Raw genomic sequence first — 22,048 nt, 5'->3', positions numbered from 1 at the left:
ATTCTCACCATCAGTATATACTCAGGTGTTGTAGGCCACCAGTGGTTAGGGGCTGGTAAACCTGTAGTAGCAAACCTGTAGTTACAAGGCTAGTTAGACATTCTTTGGTTCTGTTGTTGAAGGAAACTGGACAAAAAGTATATGAGGTAGGGTGTGGTTAATAGGATTAAGAAAAGGAGGAGGAAGGGGCTTCAAAAGGGTATTATACAATTTCTTAGATTTTTTTTAGATCTGTCTGAGTTATTAGATCTTATCTTTTACTATAACAGATTGGTTAACATAGAAGCGACATTCCCCCCAAGCAAGATAAATAACACCTCTCTCTGCTGTCAATTTATCTAATCCTCTTGGAGAATTTATAACACTATGGCAGCCAGTAAGTCTGTTTGGCCTTGAAGGGTAAGCCTGGTCTGAGCTGCCCATTTGGGAGCCTGGATGAGTTGAGAGAAAAACCAATGGTAAAAAGCTAAGGAAGTAGTCAGTCTTCGTGTATTACTGGTGATGGCGGCAGTTATGCCCAGGACTGCTAGAAAGGGTATCATGCTGTGCCCCTAAAATCCAGTGACAGAACTTGGCAAGGGTTCCTTGCTGGATCCTACCCCTACTTCTGGGGAAAGAAACATTAGGGAAGAAGTCCCAGACCACCCATGAGGTAATGAAAGAACCTAGCTCGAGTTTCAGGATGGCGCGCCCCAGGAAACATGAGAGACCGGCTTGATGTAAAAGCAAGAGGCAGTTTATTATAACGAAGCTCCAGGCTGACACGTGTCTCTCACAGGAGACAGAGGAGTCGACCTGGACTTTTAGAAGCAAGGGGTTTTTATAGGGTGAGGAATAGGGGGATGGGGAGAGTTGGCGCGGCTATAAGTGATTGGCTCATTTAAACATAGCAGTGAGATTACAACACAGCAGAAGAGTACTTGTTGACTGGAGTGTACAGGATTTTAGAAGCTAGGGGCTTATCAGGGTTTGAAGGACATCTGGTTAAAGTGTGACTCTGAGTAAGCTGGGGGAGATGTCCTCCTATCAGATGGTTTATGAGTCAGTCCTGATAGCTTGGGCTGGTTCCTGCATTCTTTTTTTTTTTTTTTTTTGGTTCTTTTTTCGGAGCTGGGGAACATTCTTTTTCTTTATCTTTATGGTCTGTTAGTCCTAGTGGCAGGGCGGGCCCCGTCATGTCTGGACTTGTCTGGGCTTGTTTTTCACAGTGTTTAGCCTTGAGTCTGTGAATTTTGAAACTTATTTTCTTAATTTTATATTTTTAAACCTTAAATCTGTATAATTTTCCTTTCAGTAGAAAAGTGTAAACTTAAGTGCAACAGATAATCAAGGCATTATGAATATTTGGGAATAGGAGTTGAGGTATTATTATTACAGTTTGCAGACTCCAGTGTGTCCACAAAGTGTGTTCCTGAGGAATTAAAGCAGTCTGTGATACCAGAGAGAAAGAGAAAGAGAGAGAGAGAGAGAGAGAGAGAGAGAGAGAGAGGGAGGGAGGGAGGGAGAGAGAGAGAGAGAGAGAGAGAGAGAGAGAGAGAGAGAGATGTGGGAGGAATAAGTGTGGCACAGATATGTGGGTTAGAGCAATTGATGAAATAAAAGAATCTAGTAAAATAATGGACAAGACCAAAACTATTGGTTGTGAGTTAAGCCAGGAGGGTCATACAGCCAATATTTTGCAAAGTAGTCAGGTCTAACATTATTCAATAGCTGATATGCAGAGGTTAAGGTCCAAAACAAGAGATGGATGACAGGGAAGTGGGGGTCAATATCATCTAGAAGGAGTGACATTAGGGCTATGAGGACCTTTAAAGAGCTTTGGAAGGCTTCTTTTAACATGTCTATACTTAGGGGTTGAGAGAGTAGGATGTGTATGTACCTTCTATATTTTGATTGTACCTTTTGAGCAGCTTGAGGAATGCTGTATTAAAAGTTTACTAATGACCCCACCTCCCATCTGGGTTGCCATGTGTCATTAATTAGCATATAAAAGATTTTTTTCTCATTTTTTTGTGCAGTGACAGAAGTTGCCATCACTGAAAATCAAGCATGCCAGGTTTTGTCATTTGAACTATACTGAGGCCAAGCTGCTTGTGGTAACACAGTGAAGCTCTAAAAAAATCTTAGTTGTTGGTGGAAGAGAGAATGGATTGTTAAATGAACTATACTGGAGGAGGTTTCTACAAGCTCTAAGTGGGCACTGAAAGAAAAGGAAGACCAGGAGGGCATAGAGAAACTCTAAGACTTCCAGGATAGAATTGAGAAACAGGAGAGACAAGGTCGTAGAGGCTGAGAAGGGGTAAGGAAACTGGATTTAGCTGGAAGCTCCTAGAGGGAGGAGGAAAGGAGGTGGAGAGACCAATAGAGTCTTAATAACTAGAGAACTGACCACATGTTGGTGACCCAGAGTGTATAGCAGGCTCCAGGAGCCAGTAAGAGAGGAGAAAGGAGCAGTTAGCTCACTTGGAGGGAAGAAGCTGCTGGGGAGGTAGGCTCTAGTATTTGGAACTGAATTCAATAGGTTCTAGAAACAAATTTTATATATATATATATATATATATATATATATATATATATCATACTTTAAGAGAGGCAAGTCAGTAATTTGAGTCAATTTGAAGTATTGAGACATGGGGATGGCTGAAACATAAAGTGTAGCATCTACTAATGCTATGTGAAGAGAGATCTCTGGAATTGGGTGGTGTTTGGAGATCCTTGTGTGTTAGGAGACGGTGTAAGTGGAAAAAGAAAAGACAATGATTAGTGACTCTAAGGTTAGCTTCTTTGATTCTCATATAAGAAGCTCACCTGTAGCAAGGGCTTGCAGACAAAGTTCCTATCCTTGGGTAGTATGGTCTGTTTTTTCAATAAGTATGTGATGGGCACAAAGAAAGGTCTCACTTTGTGACCCAGGACCCCAAGAATATATCCCTTCTTTTCAGTAACATATATAGCAAAGTATGTGATGGGCACAAAGAAAGGTCTCACTTGGTGACCCAGGACCCCAAGAATATATCCCTTCTTTTCAGTAACATATATAGCAAAGGGATAAGTTAAGTCTGGAAGATGTAAGGTTGGAGCCTGGAAGGCTAAAATGGCTTGGTAATGGTGCAAGAATGGGCTTATGTGGTATGCTGAGAGTCTCCTTATATAGGGAGCAGGCAAGAAGATATAAAAAAGGAATAAGGCATGTAAGAAATCAGCTATCCCTAGGAAAGATAGAATTTATCCTTGGTAGTAGGGACTGTCAGTAATTTTATTTTTTACCTAGGATAATGGCCTTGTGTGCTAGAGTGATAGCTAATTGCATATAAATAATTTGAGGAGTGGATAACTGGACGTTAGAGGGTGAGACCCAATATCTCTGGCTGTACAGAAAATTTAATAAGGCAGAGGTATCTTTCTTGCTAATTTGCAGGAACAGAGTACAAAGGATCATCTAATTATTGTATAGGCTTGGATTTAGGAGGAGAAAAAGAGAGTAAGTCAGAGGTCAGAACCTGGACAAATAAATGAGGGCTGTCCTGGAACATCTGGGGAGGGTGTTCAATGTGAGTTGGATAGAAATGTGAGTACGGTGAGTGTCTATGCCAGTCTAAGTAAAGTCAAGAATATTTTGTCATGACTGTAGATCCAGAGGAATAGAAAAAAGGCACCCTTGAGGCCCTGGACAGAGAAACTGCAGGTCTTTGAGGGCTAGAAGAGAGGCAAGTATAGAGGTTGGGTACTACAGGGTGAAGAGGAACGACTACTGAACCAAACAACAGGTTCCATTGTTTTGTTTTGTTTTTAACTGAGAATTATTAAGGGATATTAAGGGGGTGAAAAAATAAGGTCCAGAAGATTCTTCTTCGTGGATCAAAGATATGAGGCTTAAGTTCCCTGAAGCTTTGAAGAGAAAGTTGATATTGTGCTTGGATGATATATTTGGTATGGCTTCGTGAGGCTAGTAAAATCTGAAGATAAGGAATTGGGAAGGAGAGTTGAGTCCCTAAAACTCCACCAGGACTGAGTAGGTGTTTCCAAAGTCCAGAAGGAAAAAAAAAAGATTTTCCTCATACTGTGATAACCATCGTAGGCTCCCTGTTGGATATCAAGTGGTCAGGTGGAGGGAGCCCATACCCCTTATTCCATCCATGGCCAGACCAAAGAGGTCAACTGAATGGCAATCTGGGCTTGATGTCCTCATGCTACAAGGGGTATGGGGGCAGTCAACACCCAACCTTGGTCATGGTCCAGATTTTTATGAGGATTTATGAGGATTCAGTATCAGTGACCCTCCTGAACACATTTGAAAAGGACTGTGATAGCTCTTGGCTTTTGTGAAGCCAGGGAGCCTAGGCCTTTACCAACATTTTTGTTTTCAAGCTTTTTCATCTTTCCCAGAATACACCTTGAAAGCTACAACTAAGACTTCTATATGTGAAGTCAGGGGTTCTTTCTCTAGACATGTTGTTTGGCCCTCATGTTTGGACACTCTGCAAGAAGTATCTTGTAAGGAGCTGTTTTTCATCTTGGGATCCAGATTGATATTTTCTATTTGTCTTGGATGATCTCTTAGATTTTTCATAATATACTACTTTAGGGTGGCCTCACAAAGACTAGTTTTTCCTTTGTGAATGGTCATCAGTGGGAGATAGTTTCTGAGTTAGAGATGTAAGCTTGTGTCCAATTCCAGTCTCAGCATTCAGATCATATCTGGCTTAGGTTTGCATGTAGCCCATGCATGAAGCCACAATCACTGTGAGTTCATCCATGTATTGTAGGGTTTTGTGTGTGCGTGCGTGCGTGTGTGTGTGTGTGTGTGTGTGTGTGTGTGTGTGTGTGTGTGTGTCTTCTTTTTTCACTGGCTCTTATAATTTTTCCATCTCCTTTCCCACAGAGTTCCCTGGGTTTTCTTCTGAAAACTGAAGGATTTAATAGAGATATCTCATTTAGGACTGACTATTTCAAGGTGTCTCACTCTCAACACACTGACCAGTTGTGGGTCTCTGTATTTCTTCCCGTCTATTGCAGAAGAGTTTAATACTCTGTAGGTGTGGGACCAAGGAAAATGGAGCCTAAAATGAGTTTGACTAAAGTCTTGTGCAATAGCCAACTTTTTTCAGAGCACCAGACAATTAATATTCTGAGGGATAAGACGGATCACATGAATGGCATTCTTGTGACTTCAAGTTGCATATAATCTTAAAGACAAATTGCACATTGCAGAAACATGTATTTCCAGATGCATATAAACAAATAGCCAGTTGTAATGAACAATCTGAATTAAACTCATTCTTATCTGCTATTCCTGGGAGGAGCATAAAAACACATTACAAGTTCAATTCCATATTTTTGAAGAAACTGATGCTTCAAGACTCTTTGTCTTGTTTTTCTTGAAGTTTTCTCATAAACACTCAGAATTGTCTTCAGATGACTTCATTGTTGGACCATGTTCTGACACAGAAGGGTGTTTCTCTGATGATGGTGGAGGAAGCCACAGATCTATGAGTATAGCAGAATGTTGTTAGGAGATATTGTATGCCTACATTCCTTTAGTATACCATAGCATTCAGTGTTTTCTCGGTCAATGGCTTATCTAGTTGGGTTACTGGCCATCTCATGAGTTTCAGGCATTGTCAGCGAGGGAGCCTGAGGGTACTTGGAAGAGAATGGGGGACAAGAGACACGAAGAAGGATGCCAAGACAAGAGTCTGATCAAGGCAACAATTTTATTTTTCCCCAAGGCTGAATTTATACCATAACAGGGGTAACAGAAGGAGGGGGGAAGTAAGAAACATTTACGCAGGCCAAGGACACAATATTCATGTGGTCAGGGAATCGGCTGATGTTGACAGGATGTCAGAAAGGTCACAGGTTTGTCATATCTATTAGTCAGCGGAATGTTGGTTTTTCAGAAAGGTTACAAGACATCACATTGGGTATCTTGACGTGAGATGTATTTCTCAGCAAGAGAACTTTATCGTATGATTATTCATCTTGACCACCAGATTTGTATTAGTCTTCTGCAGCTGGCTGGGGATTTTCCATGAACCCAGTCATACTTAATTCTAACTATAATAATAACATCAACAATGGAGGGCTTCAAGGGAATCGCTCCCAACAAGGCATGGATTCCTTCTCATGGGATGTCCCATGAGATAAGTGCTTGCTTACTCACACTTCTCATTGCAAATGCTATTACATTACCAGAAATATACTTATGTTGTTTGTAGGAAGGAAATAGAAATTATGGTGACTGAGGAGCAATATAGCCAAACACACATAATTTAGAATTAATTTAAGGTTCAGCTTTGTTTTTTATCTAATTTTAAATGAGATATATAGATATTACAGCCCAGTGGGTCTTTGGAGATGGAACTCTTGAGAAAATATGAAGGGGGTTTTGGGCTCATAGTCATTACCCACTGTAAATTGTATAGTAATAATTTTTAAAAAGAATTTTCATTTATAAAGGGAATAGAACATAGAAACAATAACGGAGATTATTTGGAAATTGTACCATAAAAGTCTCTTGCCAGGTATCATCAGTGTTCTAAACTTTTACTTCAGAACATAGGATACTTTTGAATAACTCTAAACCCCAGGCAGCTTTTCTGCTTTGGGTTTGGCTTTTAATATCTTTTTGTATTCTCTGTCCTTTTCAATGTGAAACATCTTGTGCTTCCTCTCTTTAGCTTCTAAGTTGTTTCCAGTGGGCTCTCAAACAGCTTGAAATGCCCCTTTCATATGCCTTATTCATAGTGCTTAAACTAGCACAGAGTTAGGCTTCTCAGTAAACTCATAGAACCATTCACACGAATTCCATGAACCTGTAAAACTTCAAGTGGAGAGAATATGCTATATTAAGGACACTTCAGGCAAAGTGGGTTTTGTTATTATTGTTTCAGTCTGTCGAGGCAAATTACAATAATTATAGAGATGGTTTTATTTCAGCTATTGTTACAGGGAGGATTCTCATGAAGGAAGCAAAACTCAGAGAATAAGGAGGCCTGTGCTTTTTTGCACAAATGGAGTCATTTGTGAGTCTTTGAAAACAATGAAGACGGACAGAGAGAGTTGTATCTGAGTAATGTGAGAGCAGTTGGGATCTTTTGTGATTAATTGTTTCTGGAGGACAAAAGATGGGATTTCTTAACGATTTCTGCATTGTAGAAGCTCAGTCTCAGGTAAAAGTGAGCATTGTCAATGTCGCCCTGTCTTGTTGGTGCTGAATCAGTATCAATTACTACTGGACAAGCCAGAGGAGACCAAAAGCCTTCTGGAGATGGTGAAGCAAGATCTCAGAAACAATCTTTCAGGAATCCTTGTTGGTATAGCTTCTGCAACACTTGCTGAACTACATGTTGCAAGGCAGTAGTTTCAGATGATTGAAGCTCTTAGACTCTAGCATTGTCTGAACTGTTGGGATTTAGTTCTTAGTGTTGTCATTGGGTGGTGTGAGGACAGTGGTAAACAGTAATTGGGAAAGTTAGTTGGTAGGGTTGAAGCTTAACATCGAAGAATGAACTGAGCATTAGTAATGGTGATTTGTACCGGGAAATCAGCTCTAAAGTAATTTAGATGCAGCTACCCAAGTTGCTTTCTCCAAGGAGGGAAGGAAGTCATGTAAATCTCTACCTAACAGGAAAGTAGCATATCCTCCAGTAACCTCATGCTCTGGTCTGCTTTCTGATATTGCGATAAATATTTGATGACATTCAACATAGAGAGAAAATATTTTAGCATATGGGGGTCAGTGGTTTCACTTCATGACTACTTACTTAGCTTTGATACTCTGGGCCTATAGCTAGGGACTACATCAAGGCTGGAAGCATGTGGCATAAGAAGGTCACCTTACTTAGCCAGACACAATAAGAATGTCCAGGAGGGACAAGAGACACAATATCTGCTTGTAACACCAGTTACTGGTTACCTAATTTTCTTCCATTAGACTTTATTTCATAAAGGTCCCATCTCTCAACAGGGCTATAGGCTGGTGAAAAGGAACCATTAACGAGTGGGTCTTCAGGTTATACTGTCACCCACCAGCAAATTCAGAAAAAGACAAAATAAACTAACATCAGTAAGCTTAGCCTGAATTTGATGATCTGCAAGGGTTGTTGGTGACAAAATATAATTTTCCACAGAAGCACAAGATTCTTCTCTATGGCTCTTATAGTATGGATGAAAAAGTATATAATAGTTTTTATTCAAAACCTAGTTTTATATATAGGTACTTCACAGTATTCTATATTTTCGTTTAATAAGGTAAGTCCAACACTAAATTCACAAACACAAACATTCAGAGGTATGTAAATTCTTTGAATATATGAAAAAGATTTTCTGGGGCTGGTGAGAGGGCTCAGTAGGAAATGGCACCTGAAGCTCACTTAGCCTGATGACAAAAGTTCGATTTCTGGAACCCACATGGTAGAACCAGACAACAGACTCCCATAATTTGTCCTCTGACCTTCATTTGCACACAGTGGAGTACATGCACCTGCCCATACAAACACACAATGTGCACACACAAACAAATAAAAATTTTTGAAAACATAAACAGATAATGGCCTCTATGAATGTTATTAGTAATCAGATGAAAGTTGCCACTCTACTATGTCACCACTTTTTGCTGCCAGCCTGTTGTTTTATTTTTATTGAAAACACAGTCTTATCTCATATAATACATCCTGATCCTGACCAAGATGCTCAAGGAATTCTCATGCCCATTACCCACACTGTAGTTAATTAAAGTGTGTAGTTAGAATAGTGTACAGGATTTAAAATGTGACTGAGAATCTCGGCGAGGGAGGTTTTCAGAAGCCTAAACACCCACAGGTTATCCACAGCTTGTTGGCACGTGCTGTTTACAGAGTGTCTTCCATGTTTTCGGTAATCTTTGAGAATGCTGCCATTATTGTCAGCCTGAGGACGTTGTCAATTAGTGGGAGGAAGAAGGCTAGAGGTCAGGAGATAAATCAACTCTGTCATTTGTAAGCCAGGGCATCATGTTATTTCAATGAAAATGTTTTTCAGTACTTCACAACCAGCATACACTTTATTTTTATCACTTTAAAAATACTTTGTGGTTCTCATTATAGAAATGGTTGTCAGGCAGCCAACTATGAAATGAAGTCATGAGTGGGCTAATGCCATGTTTTTCCATGTAGGAAAGAGTAAATGCAAATGGTTACAGATAACAATAGATTTCTATTTTGAGATTTATTCATACATGTATGGATATGACTTTCCTCGGTGTATTTAGAAGGTAGAAGGAGGCATAGAATGTTTTGGAGATGGTGTGCTAGGCAGTTGTAGGCTGTAGGTGCTATGAATTGAATTCAGGTCCTAGGAAAAAGCAGCAAGAGATCATAAGAGCTAAACCATCTTGCCAGCCCATAGACACCATTTTTAATTTTGATATTTTATTGCATGTTTTCTTGTTTTTCTCCCCCTTCTCTCTCTCTCTCTCTCTCTCTCTCTCTCTCTCTCTCTCTCCCCCCCCCTCTCTCTCTCTGTGTATGTGTGTGTGTCTGTCTGTGTGTGTGTGTGTGTGTGTGTGTATGTGTGTTAGAGACAGAGACAGAGAGAACATGTACATACCATGATACGTGTAAAGGTTAGAAGGCAACTTGTAGTTGGTTCTTTCCTTCTATCAGTCATATCCCCATGATCAGACTCCTAAGTCTCTTATGCTTGTCAAGTGCCTTTACCTCAGCAGGCCCTAGATTTTGATTTTTCAGTGCAGACATTATGGTTAAACACATGAATATATGATTATGCATACCATGAAAACTACACTTTTATCATTATTTCTGATCTCCAATCTCCACAATGTAAGGATCTCAGAGTATGAGGAGTGATCAGCACCACTGATGAGTGACTTTTTTTTCCTGCTGCTGCTCCTTTCTTAGACTCCACATTGTGACATTTTCTTCTCCTGTAACTTTTGCAGTCTCAGCTCTCAGCTATTTGGCTATGTTCTTTAAACTTTGTAGCCTGCAGACTGAACGTTCTCTCTTTGTTTCTATGAAAATGGCCTTTGTTTGCCAGAATAATTTTCCCTCGTTTTTCTTGCTGTTATACAATTTAAAAGATGGAAAGGGAAACATATTTAATCTTATAGCCATGTTTGTACTACTAGTAAGGAGTGTTTTGCTAATGTTTAGTTATTTTGTTGTTTCATTTTATGCTTTTTTATGTACTATGTTTTAATATTTGTGGGGGGAGTATATAATGGTGTAGGTATGTGTGTTATGTGTATGCATACGTGTACATGCATGGGTATGTCCATGTTTGTATCTGTCTCTCTCTCTTTCTCTCTCTCTCTCTCTCTCTCTCTCTCTCTCTCTCTGTGTGTGTGTGTGTGTGTGTGTGTGTGTGTGTGTGTGTGTGTGTTTGTATTAGGGAGCACATGTTGAGCATGTGAAAGTCAGAGGACAAATCCAATGTTGGTTCCCTCCCTCTACCTTGTCAAGAAATACACAAAACTGTCTTCTCTTACTTCCTGTTTTACTGTAGGAATAGTGGAATTATAGACATGCATCATTGCATTTGGTTTTACAGGCATTCTGTGGAGCCAAGCTCTAGTCTTCATGTTTGTGAAGCAAGACCTTTATCCGTGGAGTCATCTTCCTAGCCCAAAGTATCACTCCATTATAAAGCGGTTTAGCATTTCCTTTTTCCTTTTTCAGTATTCTTTCCCTTGTTATTTAACATGCTCACCCCAGGTTATTTTTCTCTATTTTATTTCTGTTCTATTGTACTGAGTTATCCCATCACCTGGGAAGCAGTTTTCGTTTCTCTACAATTGGAAACCCTTTGATTGTTCTAGTTGATATTTCTGTTCTTCTTTTTTTTTCCCGGAGTTGGGGACTGAACCCAGGGCCTTGCGCTTGCTAGGCAAGCGCTCTACCACTGAACTAAATCCCCAACCCCTCTGTTCTTCTTTGTCAATATTTTCTTGTCCCTATCTGCTTGATAAATAACTAAAATCCTGTATGTTTTTCAACACTGTATCAAATGGTACCTAAAGCTTTACCCTAATTTTTACATACTCTTATAAATTCTTTATTTACTCACAACTTTTGTTCCCTATTTTCTGTTAGCATCATATTCTATTGTTTATTATATTTATGACATAATAAGTCCGAGTAAAGCTTCTGCTCTTTTAAAAATGATTTATTTATTTATGTATACAAATACACCATTGCTGTCTTCAGACACACCAGAAGAGGATCAGGTGGTTGTGAGTCACCATGTGGTTGATGGGATTTGAACTCAGGAGCTCTGGAAATGTAGTCAGTGCTGTAAACCATTGAGCCACCTCTCTAGCCCAAGCTTCTACTTTTAAAACCTTCAAAGAAAAGCCATGTTAGTGTCCCATAGCCTTAGTACAATTTATATAATATACTGTCAGTACACATTTTTGAATGATAGAGCTATACAAGAGGCCAAAATTATTTCCTAGAACATGTGGCACAATTTCCTCTCACTTCTGCTGTGCAGTCTCACCAGCCATAGGAATAATTTGTCTCTTTCTTTTTTGGTTCTGTTTTGAAGCTACAGATCCCTGCAGATTAGAGTGTTTTGTAAGGATGTGATTGCAGATGTATGCGTTTAGTCATTCAGACAGTCAAACTGTGTGTTGATTATTTTAAGTGTCTTATTTCAATACAGAATAATTTGTTCTGGGCTTTTTTTCACAAGGCCTTGATAGCTCTTAAGTAGATTAAAAAAACAAAAACAGAAAACATCAGCTTATTTAGTCCTCACCTTTAAGTCACCAACCTCTGTCATCATGCACATAAAGGAATAGTACAAGCTCCCCCCCCGTGCGTGTGTGTGTGTGTGTGCGCACGCGCGTGTGTGGGTGTGTGCATATATGTATTCATGCTGTGTGTGTATGTGTATATACAAGCTGTGTGTGGGGTGGTATGTGTGTGTATGAGTGCATATGTGTGTAAAAGGTGTGTATGTATGTGTCTATACATGTCTATTCGTGTATGCATGCATGTATGTGTACAAGCTCTATGTGTGTGTGTGTGTGTGTGTGTGTGTGTGTGTGTGTGTCTGTTTGAGCAGGGATAGTCCATCAAATTTAAATAAAACAAACAATAGAAGGTTAGAAAAATAATCTCTCCAGTACATTTTTGGTTCTAGAAACATCAATTTTTGGGCAAAGAAAGAAAGAAGAAAGAACTTGAGAGATTTCTCTCTGCTCTTTCATTTAGCTGTGTCTCTTAATAAATGTAATTTTCCTGTCATTTTCTTCATCATTTTGTAGCTTTGAAAGCTGTATTTGATGAGAAAAGCCTATTCCCCAAAGAACTTCTCTATCGTGAAAGACAAGACAAGCCATTGTGTCAAGAAAGAAATGGTGAAACAAAGATAAAGCGAAACAAGAAGCGATTATGATGAAATAACAGGCATTCGCTGTGACACAGAGCACTCCTGAGGATGCAGAGAGCCCGGGTTCCCACTGTCTCTGTTACTTGAAGTATGAACTTCAAGAAACTTTGTCTTCAGACTCTGTGTTTGTGCTGAGCTCACTCACACTTCTCAGCCTTGTTTAATCCAAGAAGGAACATAAAAATGATTGGTCTAAAGAACAACAATGCCAATTGGTATTTTCTATTTCAGAAGAAAGTATATTACCTAATCGTCCCTATAATTGACCTGGTAGACAATAGATGTGATTTATTATAAAATATTTATTAAAACATGAAATAAACTAACCAAGTGATAAAAATTCATTAAAATTGTTTATTGTAATGCTTCCTCCCTTTATAATTTGGTTTTCCACAACAATTTTGATACTGATATTTAGATATTGACAATAGCAGCCTATGTTATTCTTTTAAAATATACTTTTATTTTAGCTGTACATATTTATGGTGTTTTATGTTTAAATTTGGTACACTCCAGAACTAGTTGGTATTATCAACATTTATGATTAATTAAATATTTTCAAGTATTTTACATTTGATTAACATGTGGTCATTGCACAAATTAATGTATCTGTAGTGTGGTTAATATTTTAACACATATATCTAATATGTAGTAGTCAAACCAGAATTATTGCTATTTCCTAATAATCATTTTAGATTTATGCTCACTATTTTATGCCCTTAGTGGGAATTGGTGAGAGTGATAAGCTTCTGTACTTGAAAGTTGTACTGACTGGTTTTGTGTGTTAACTTGACACAAGCTGGAGTTACCACAGAGAGTAGTTTCCCTTTAGGAAATGCCTCATGCGAAATGTAAGGCATTTTCTCAAGTAGTGATCAATGGTGGGAGGACTCATTGTAGGTGATGCCATACCTGGGTTGGAATTTCTAAGTTCTATAGAAAAGCAAGCTGAGCAAACCAGAGGAAGCAACCCAGTAAGAAGCCTCCAGGTCCTGTGTCCAGGTTCCTTCCCTGTGTGAGTTCCAGTCCTGACTTCCTTTGATGATGAACAGCAATATGAAAGTGTAAGCTAAATAAATCTTTTCCTCTCCAACTTGCTTCTTGATCATAGTGTTTTGTGCAGGAATAGATATACTGGTTAAGACAAAAGTCCAGTAACATACCACAGCCAAGCAGGTAACAGCCCTGAAAGAGAAGCAAAATGCCTGGTCCTTTGTAAAAACATCACTGTCCAAAAGAGCCCACTAGGCAACATTTAGTTTGGAAACTTCCTGACTCTCCTTGTGCAATGTTATGTTTATATACATCATCTTCCAGGAGACCAATATTATTGTGTTGTTTTTTGTTGTGTCCTTTATAAAAATATAATAACTTCATTTCCATGGGTTCAGTTTATTTGTATATGTTCATATTTTAAAGAGGCCTTAAAATAGTTGGACTTTAAAACTTTGCAATAACACATTAGTAAATTATTAATCTATAGTGGATAATTTTGATCCACAACCAAAGCATTCAATCTATTTAAATCTCATAAGCATTCCTTTCAAATTTATCTATTTTAATGTTGAAATGTGACATATTATTCCATTATGAGATTGCCTACTGATAAAATGTCAGTGTTAGGATTATAATTCTGGTCTGTTTTCTTCTCAGATTAAGGCATTTGTGACTTATGATTCTTTTTATTACTTTACAGGATATATTTAATGATGTGGGCTTTAATAATAGATTTGCAAGCATCATTAGAGCAAACATTTTGGTTTGGGAATGGGAAGATGTATAACAGTTTGCTCAGGACAGAATTATTTTCTATTTGTGTTTATGTGAATAGTGAGTCAAATATAACCCATCATTTCAAAGTCAGAACAATGATTTATGAGCCATAGGTTGATGATAGTACAGCAAACAGAAATCAGAAACACATTCCCAGAAATGCAAAGGATTATTCAGATGTAAAAGAGAAATAATAAAGATTCCAAACCCTTCGTGATGGCCCTTTTCTCCACATACATTCTTCTCTCCACTCATGAGAGCCTGCATCCATCTAGCCATCAGTCCAGTTATAGAAGTTAGTCCAGTCGTTATCCCCCTCCCATTCTGCCCTCTGACAGTTCCTCCTCCCCCATCTCCAAGAAGATGTTTTAACCCCCTATATGAGCTGTTTTTGAAGAGATTAATACAATATATTCTGAACCATATAGAGTGAGTTTCTCTGTGTTGATATTATGTTGACATAGCACTGAATAGATGCTTTATAGATTAGCTCAAATGCTCGAATTACCTTAAATGCACAGAACACATGAAACTCAAGAAGGATGACCAAAATGCGGATGCTTCACTCCTTCCTTAAAGGAGAACAAGAATACCCTTGGGAGGGGATAGGGAGGCAAAGTTTAGAACAGAGACTGAAGGAACACCCATTCAGAGCCTGCCCCTCATGTGGCTTATACATATACAGCCACCAAACTAGGTAAGATGGATGAAGCAAAAAAGTGCAGACCGAAGGAACCGGATGTAGATCTCTCCTGAGAGACACAGCCAGAATACAGCAAATACATAAGCGAATGCCAGCAGCAAACCACTGAACTGAGAACAGGACCCCCGCTGAAGGAATCAGAGAAAGGACTGAAAGAACTTGAAGGAGCTTGAGACCCCATATGAACAACAATGCCAACCAACCAGAGCTTCCAGGGACCAAGCCACTACCCAAAGACTATACATGGACTGACCCTGGGCTCCAAATGCATAGGTAGAATGAATAGCCTAGTAAGAGCACCAGTGGAAGGGGAAGCCCTTGGTCCTGCCAAGACTGAACCCCCAGTGAACGTGATTGTTGGGGGGAGCGCGGTAATGGGGGGGAAGAATGGGGAGGGGAACACCCATATAGAAGGAGAGGGGGAGGGGTTAGGGGGATGTTGGCCTGGAAACCGGGAAAAGGAATAACAATTGTAATGTAAATAAATACCCAAGTTAATAAAGATGGAGAAAAAAAGAAATGTAAATAAGAAATACCCAATTTAATAAAGATGAAAAAAAGAGAACTATAATTCTATCTCTCATGTACTTCAAGCTCTGCTTTGTAAAAAGAAGTATGAGGAGCAGTCTCAAAGTACATTTGATGAATTCAATAGATGCTTTAAACCTCTTTTAATGTAACTACTTCTAATAATTCGGCAAAATATGCACAAAAGGGCATAGAAATAACACTTAGCTATTACTTCTTACTCTTCATTCATCCTCTACAGCATCTAATTGTGTTAAACAAGTAGCAGGGTCTTTCCTGTCAAATGCTAATATACTGAAGAATTAGAAACTGTTCCTAAAATTAACATTTAGATGCAATTATTTAAAAATCATTTTTGACAGTTAGAGGAACATGTCACATTAAAATGTGTTATAATTTCAATAGTTGTTTGTAATATGTGCATTTACTCTAGCTATTATGCAACATTTTTCTCTTTAGAATATGTTCTTCTCACTCACAAAATACGGACTATACTAATGGAATGAAAGCTTCCTGAGATTAATCTGTGCTCAAGTGGAAAAATTAACTTTTATATTTTTTATTGATGAGAACATTTTTCTTTGAGTATTTAAAGTTTGGAATTTAGCATATTTTATTTGAAAAATAAATGATAAAATACTAAGAAAAGGGATGAGATTATAATTCTAACTCCATTCTGACAGTGCCAAAATTTATACAAAAGCATTTAAGGTCTCTCATTTTTCTTTGACTCTTTAGGGCAAAATATATTGTAAAAAACTGATTCGTGAAAATATTTAGATGGTATGCAGTAATTTTTATTGACAGTAATACTTTGTTGGCTACTAAAATGCCTTAAAATTAGAAACAAAAATTTGTGGGTTTTTTTTCGTACTCCAGAAGAAAGAGAACAATGCATATTTGTGTTTGAACTATTCTAATTTAAAATCCCTACAGGAAAATCATATTGCATGCTCTAAATAAGACAGAATGGGTTTCCACACCTTTACAAAGAAGGAAAAGTACTGGCTGATTTTTGAATAAATCACATTATGATCTAAGTAATATGCCAACACAATAAGGTAGTAGCTAAGAGTGCTAGTGATATATGGGTGCTGGTGTCACCACATGGGTGAAAAGCATTGAATACTAATCTTAGACATTCTTATCAGTATCATATGTGTAAAACAATTTGGAAGATAGTCTTTATGTATTGAATAGATCCAGTCTGGAAAGTAATTATGACATCATTAAATAGAAAATATAAAATAAAGTTAGAAAATATAATGCTGAAAGGAACTCTAAGATTTTAAAAAGAAACATTTGGGAATTCCACTATAATAAAGAGTCCTGGTTGATGGACTAAGATGTAGGTCAGTGGGGGAAATATTTGTTAGTATGAAATATATCCTGGATTTAATCTATAATGCTGAAACAAGTAAAAGCAAGCTGGGTAGGTGATGTTCACTCTCATGGTCACAATACTTCATGTCTGTCACTAGGTCATGGCACTGAAAATACTAACAAGGTTTAAGTCTGACATAAATATGTAAGATGATATATTCCTTTAAGGTACTCATTTTAAGGTGCATTTGGAAAATTTTATTTCCTTCTCATGAGATTAACAGAAATACTATTACATTTGGTGATCAATAGTCACATTTGCTTCAATGAAACTACACTAAATTTTTCATATCTCAGAGGCCATATGGATGATATATGTGTTTAATACCTTCCTACCCTGAGATGATTGAATTGAACTACAAAAATGAGATAAAACCCATTGAATTATGCATCTACTTGTTATTGATGGGTGACTTGCAGAGAAAGTTGTGTAGAATGTTAAAATTGCATGTGAGTAACCTCAATGTTTTCTTTCAAGTTACCTGGGATCAATAGTGTTTTTTTACATATATAATTTCGTAAATCAATAAGCTTAATCTGGTTTTCTCATAAAATATAAGTATATATTTTCAACATCTATTCTTTTTCCAAAAAATTAGAATGGAACTCACAGACACAGGAAATGTCTCTGATGTTTGCAAAGTGCAAGATGATGAATTGTGGCAGTCGCAGAGTGGATTTGATTCAGCTTGTTCAAAGTGTTCATAAGCACTTTGAAGTATTTATGATGGGTTGAATGTTTAATCTGACTTCATGTCCTATTAGAGTCCAGCACAGTTATTATATCTGTCACGTTTTCCAATCATTTATACTTTTAAAGGAAATGAAATAATAGACAAAATAATAATAATAATTAAAAATTTTCTTACATTCTTCTTTTCACTTACATTTCATCATTTGTCATTAACTTGATCGCGTGACAGCATAGAGCACACCTGCTCTAGTTGTGGAAGAATTAATCATTCAGTGTTTAAAATAAATACAGTTGACCTTCGCCAGTAAGCTGCTTCATATAAGAGATTTTTCCAGTAAGCACATTTTAACTACAGCATTGAAGTAAATAGTCCGAAGTTAATTTTAGGTAAGTTCCTTAAAAGTAAAAAATAGATATTTAGTAACATGGACTATGCTTATTGTAACATAGAACTGGCACTTTGACTAACTTTGGTGTAAGAATAATTTGATGTTTCTTTTTAAAAATAAAACATTACTTTCATTCTTCCTAAAATTGTTTATTGTTGAAAGGTCAAATTCTTACAGAACTATCCACCGTGTTGTTTATCTGTCAGTTCTTTGAGCTTTCTGGTAAGGTATTATTCAAAACCAAATGAGCTAAGTGAAGTTTAAACCCAGTTTATATGTTTTATATGTTTGATGTTATAACTTCCTGGACAAGTTATGGTAGAAATGACTAATAACAGAGTAAATTTTCATTATGAGAAATATCAGTACAAGTATTAGCATAAGACCAAGACTATTACCAGGGAGAGTTCTGTTTTTCCCAATAATATTTATCATCCCATTGTTGGACAAATACATAAAAGTATATCTAATGAATTCCAACTTGTTTTAAAAACACTGATAACATTTAAATAATTTACATAGCTGTAAACAGATATTTTGGTCAGGAATATTTTGAGAAACTTAATATATATGCATTTACATTCATGAAATAGTATATATATTCATAAAAAGTTCAAAGACAATATATATGTGTATACAGATGTATATGTGTAAATTTATGTATATGTATCAGAGCATAGTATGTAAAAATATTTATGTGTAAAACTTCTCTCATGAATTCTTTTTACTTTTGTATTTTTAAAACCTAGTATATTGATTTAATCCTTAATGAAGCATCTGTGTGACAATTTACATCTACATTCATGTCTTACTAACACTTCATTTTTTACTAGGTGCTTTAGAGTACATTTTGAGATTTTGTCCTTTGAAAAATCTATATTAATTCAAATAGTTCTTTTCTACTTATATTAAAAATCTGAAACACCAAAATAACACCTTATAGGTTACTTTTTCAAGACTATTTGATTATTCTTTATCTTTACGCTTACTAATGCTTCTTAGTAACTCAGCATATAACTCTAGGAAAATATCTCAGGTCTTCAAGTTAACATCACTATTCTAAAGACTTGAAGTGTGTTTTCATTGAAAGGCCACTTCCTAGCAGTCAATTAATATTTATTGTTATAAAATAGAATTACCATTGCTGTAATTTATGAGAACTCAACATTACTATTCTATGAAACATTCAAAACTGTTTTCACTGAAAGTATAATCAGGTAGGTGACTTCCTTATAATTGCGTTAGTGGCCAATAGATAACTGGGGTAGTCTTGTGAATAGTTACGGATTTCTATTGCTCTTTTCCCCCCAGTTGTTAATTGTTTAGTCAGAGTGTTTGACAATTTCCTTTATTGTTTTTATTTTACCGTTTAAATTTGAGTATCGTTTTGTTTCCCTTTCATATTTCTTTATTTTCCTTTCTTTCCTTTAGAAAACTATGAAGTGAGAGTTGGTACATTTTGCTCTAAGATTCATAGAATATAGAAGAGCTATGGTTGGGGTAACCAGACTGCCCACTGACTTAGAGTGCACTGCCTTGACTGTCCAGCTGCTCTTGGCCTATAAATTTTTGAAGTAACCTGAACACAAGTTTCCCTTGAGTCAGCGTCTCAGCTGTGCCAATAAATAACTCAAGCAAAAAGAGAGATGAAGTCTCATAAAGCAACTTAGATAATTCTTGCCACTGACCATGTGCCGAGAGTAGAGCTTTACTGTTGGTGTTAGGAACCTCAAGATATATATTATGCTAGATTTTGAAGGACCTTAATACTAGTAGTATGTAGGCTTCTTCTATTACATAATACATATCAACAAATGCCACTAAATAATGTCTCCCTGTGATGGTACTTTATATAGAATATTCTGTTTGTCTCTCTGTTTGCACACGCAAACACACACATGTGTGTGTATGAAATATTCATATATAGTTTGTGTGCACATGTGCACTCACACACTTATATCTGTACATATATGCACAATACTTTAACAGATGAACGCTCTACTGTTAAGCTCTATGATAAAAATCTGTTTTAAAAACTGATACATTTTAAATTAATACACAGAAGTCAAGATGAAAAAGACAATATTGTGGAGTTTTCTACTATTTCTTTCTGGAAGTCAAACTTCAAGAACTATGGATCAAAAGAATGCTGAATTTGCAGTGGATCTTTATAAAGCTATTTCTTTATCCAACAAGAACAATGTTATATTTTCACCTCTTGGAACCACTGTGCTTCTTGGGATGGTCCAGTTAGGTGCGAAAGGAAAAGCACAGCAGCAGATCATGCAAACTTTAAGAATGCAGAAAACTTCAACAGGTGAGTGTCTTGCATGTAACTCTCTCTAGACACAGTCGCTTACGTTTTAGATACCAGGGAGAAGCTCAGCTCATAGAACTTTAAGAAGTGAAAATAAACAGAGACAGTACCAAATTATAATCAAAGAGATAATTATTATGTATGTATTTTATTTATTTATAATTATTTCTTCCTAAAATATGTAGCAAAAATACTTTATTAAGAAATGAAGGTTTATACAGAAATAAAATTCTCTATATGTCTGTGTGTTTTTCTCTGAACTGTTTGTGTATTTCCACTTACTGATTTTTAATATCAAGGAATTGATTCAAAATATAATGTTAACATTGCATTTTATTTATTCATGTGGAAAGGGCATTAATTAGTCAACCTTTCTTCAGTAACTGTTTCTCATATTTCCCTCACAAAAGTAATGCACTACTTCACCAAGAGTCCACAGGACGTTAACATAGAATTTATTAGCTTATTAGTTTTGCAAAATGGGGCAAGGGAGCACTTAAAGGATACATCAAAGGTTTGCTAATGTGGGCAGTTCTTTTGGAATCTCCTAATACCCTGTGTGGGCAACTGACATCCTATTAGACACATCTCGCTGGTCATACAGCTCATATTTTCTCTTCACAGTGGTCTGAGTTTTAAGCATTTATGTTCCTATCCCAGACCACATCCTGAATGTCAGAAGAGACATCTAGATTTTTGATTTGAGAGTTTAGATAGTACAACCACAGTTAATTGCAGTACATTTTCCTCAGCATCGTTTATCTGCATTTAGGAATTTGTTTTCCTCAAAGTATTGGCGAGGCATAAGTTGCTCCATTTGAAATTAAATGAAGTTTGGATAGAAGGAGTACTGCTAAGAAACTAAATGACTTTCCTTTGTGAGTAATGTATAAGGAAGCTACTGTAGTCATCTTGATTAATCCCAGCAAGTCCAGTACTCCACTCCCAGGCACATTACATCTCATGGTTCTGCATGAAAAAATAATATATTGTTTATGAGTGCATGCAAAACGGACTCTATGTTAAGGTATCAAAATAGGCCTCTGAAATTAAATTCCCGGAGTGATACATCTTAGATGGGAACATAAATGTCTTAAGAATGGTGAGATATGAACGTAAACATCACAGTAATATTAATGAGGTATTACCAAACATGAATGCAGTCTATCCAACACCTCTATACATGTGCAAGACATTCAATTTAATGTCCGTAATCACTCTATAAGATACAGAGGTGGATGCTAGCAGCCAACCATTGGACTGAGCACAGAGATGCCAAACAAAGCATTAGAAAAAAGACTGAAGGAGCTGAAGAGTGTACAAACCCATAGGAAGAACAACAATATCAATCAACCAGAATGCCCAGAGCTCCCAGGCACTAAACCACCATCCAAAGAGTACATATGGCTCTAACCACATATGTAGCAGAGGATGGCCTTGTAGAACATCAATGGGAGGAGTTCTTGGTTCTGGGAAGGCTTGATGCTCCAGTGTAGGGGAATGCCAGGGTGGGGAGGGAGGAAAGGGTGGGTGGGTGGGGGAGCATCCTCATAGAAGTAGGGGGAGGGGGCATGGGATAAAGGGTTTCCAGAGGGGAAACAGGGAAAGGGGATAAATTTGAAATGTAAATAAATACAATATCCAATTAAAATAAAATTAAAAAAGATACACATACCTCTGCTGGACAGATGAGTAAAACAAAGCAAAGGGAGATGACTATTTTGGCCAATAATATTTCCCAAATCAATGAAGTGAGTCTTATAAGGGAAATTTTGTATTTTCTTTGTAAGAATATAGATGGATGGCAAAACAATGAGCAGAATCTACCAAGCATTTCTGCAGTTCACTTTCTAAGTGACAAAGAG

At 37.1% G+C, this 22,048-nt stretch overlaps 2 protein-coding genes across 18 annotated transcripts in view; both read left to right on the top strand.

Moving 5' to 3' along the window:
* Positions 1–14,381, top strand: part of Wdr49 (WD repeat domain 49) — a 209,652-nt gene extending 195,271 nt beyond the window's left edge. For 11 of the 16 annotated variants that reach the window (XM_087630728.1, XM_087630743.1, XM_087630736.1 and 8 more), the window contains one exon: positions 12,272–14,381. In XM_087630728.1, coding sequence (XP_087486854.1) covers positions 12,272–12,402 — 131 coding nt within the window. In that variant the 3' untranslated portion in view covers positions 12,403–14,381. 16 annotated transcript variants of the gene reach the window in all.
* A 3,418-nt stretch (positions 14,382–17,799) lies between these two features.
* Serpini2 (serpin family I member 2) overlaps positions 17,800–22,048 on the top strand; it is a 31,724-nt gene continuing 27,475 nt past the window's right edge. The window contains exons 1-2 of one of the 2 annotated variants that reach the window (XM_087615303.1): positions 17,800–17,864; positions 19,929–20,183. In XM_087615303.1, the coding sequence (XP_087471429.1) occupies positions 19,937–20,183 (247 nt within the window). In that variant the 5' untranslated portion in view covers positions 17,800–17,864; positions 19,929–19,936. 2 annotated transcript variants of the gene reach the window in all.

Source organism: Rattus norvegicus, chromosome 2 (genome assembly GCF_021556685.1).
Source record: "Rattus norvegicus strain SHRSP/BbbUtx chromosome 2, alternate assembly SHRSP_T2T, whole genome shotgun sequence".
Lineage (NCBI taxonomy): Eukaryota > Metazoa > Chordata > Mammalia > Rodentia > Muridae > Rattus > Rattus norvegicus.
This window is presented reverse-complemented; position numbering and strand designations above follow the sequence as displayed.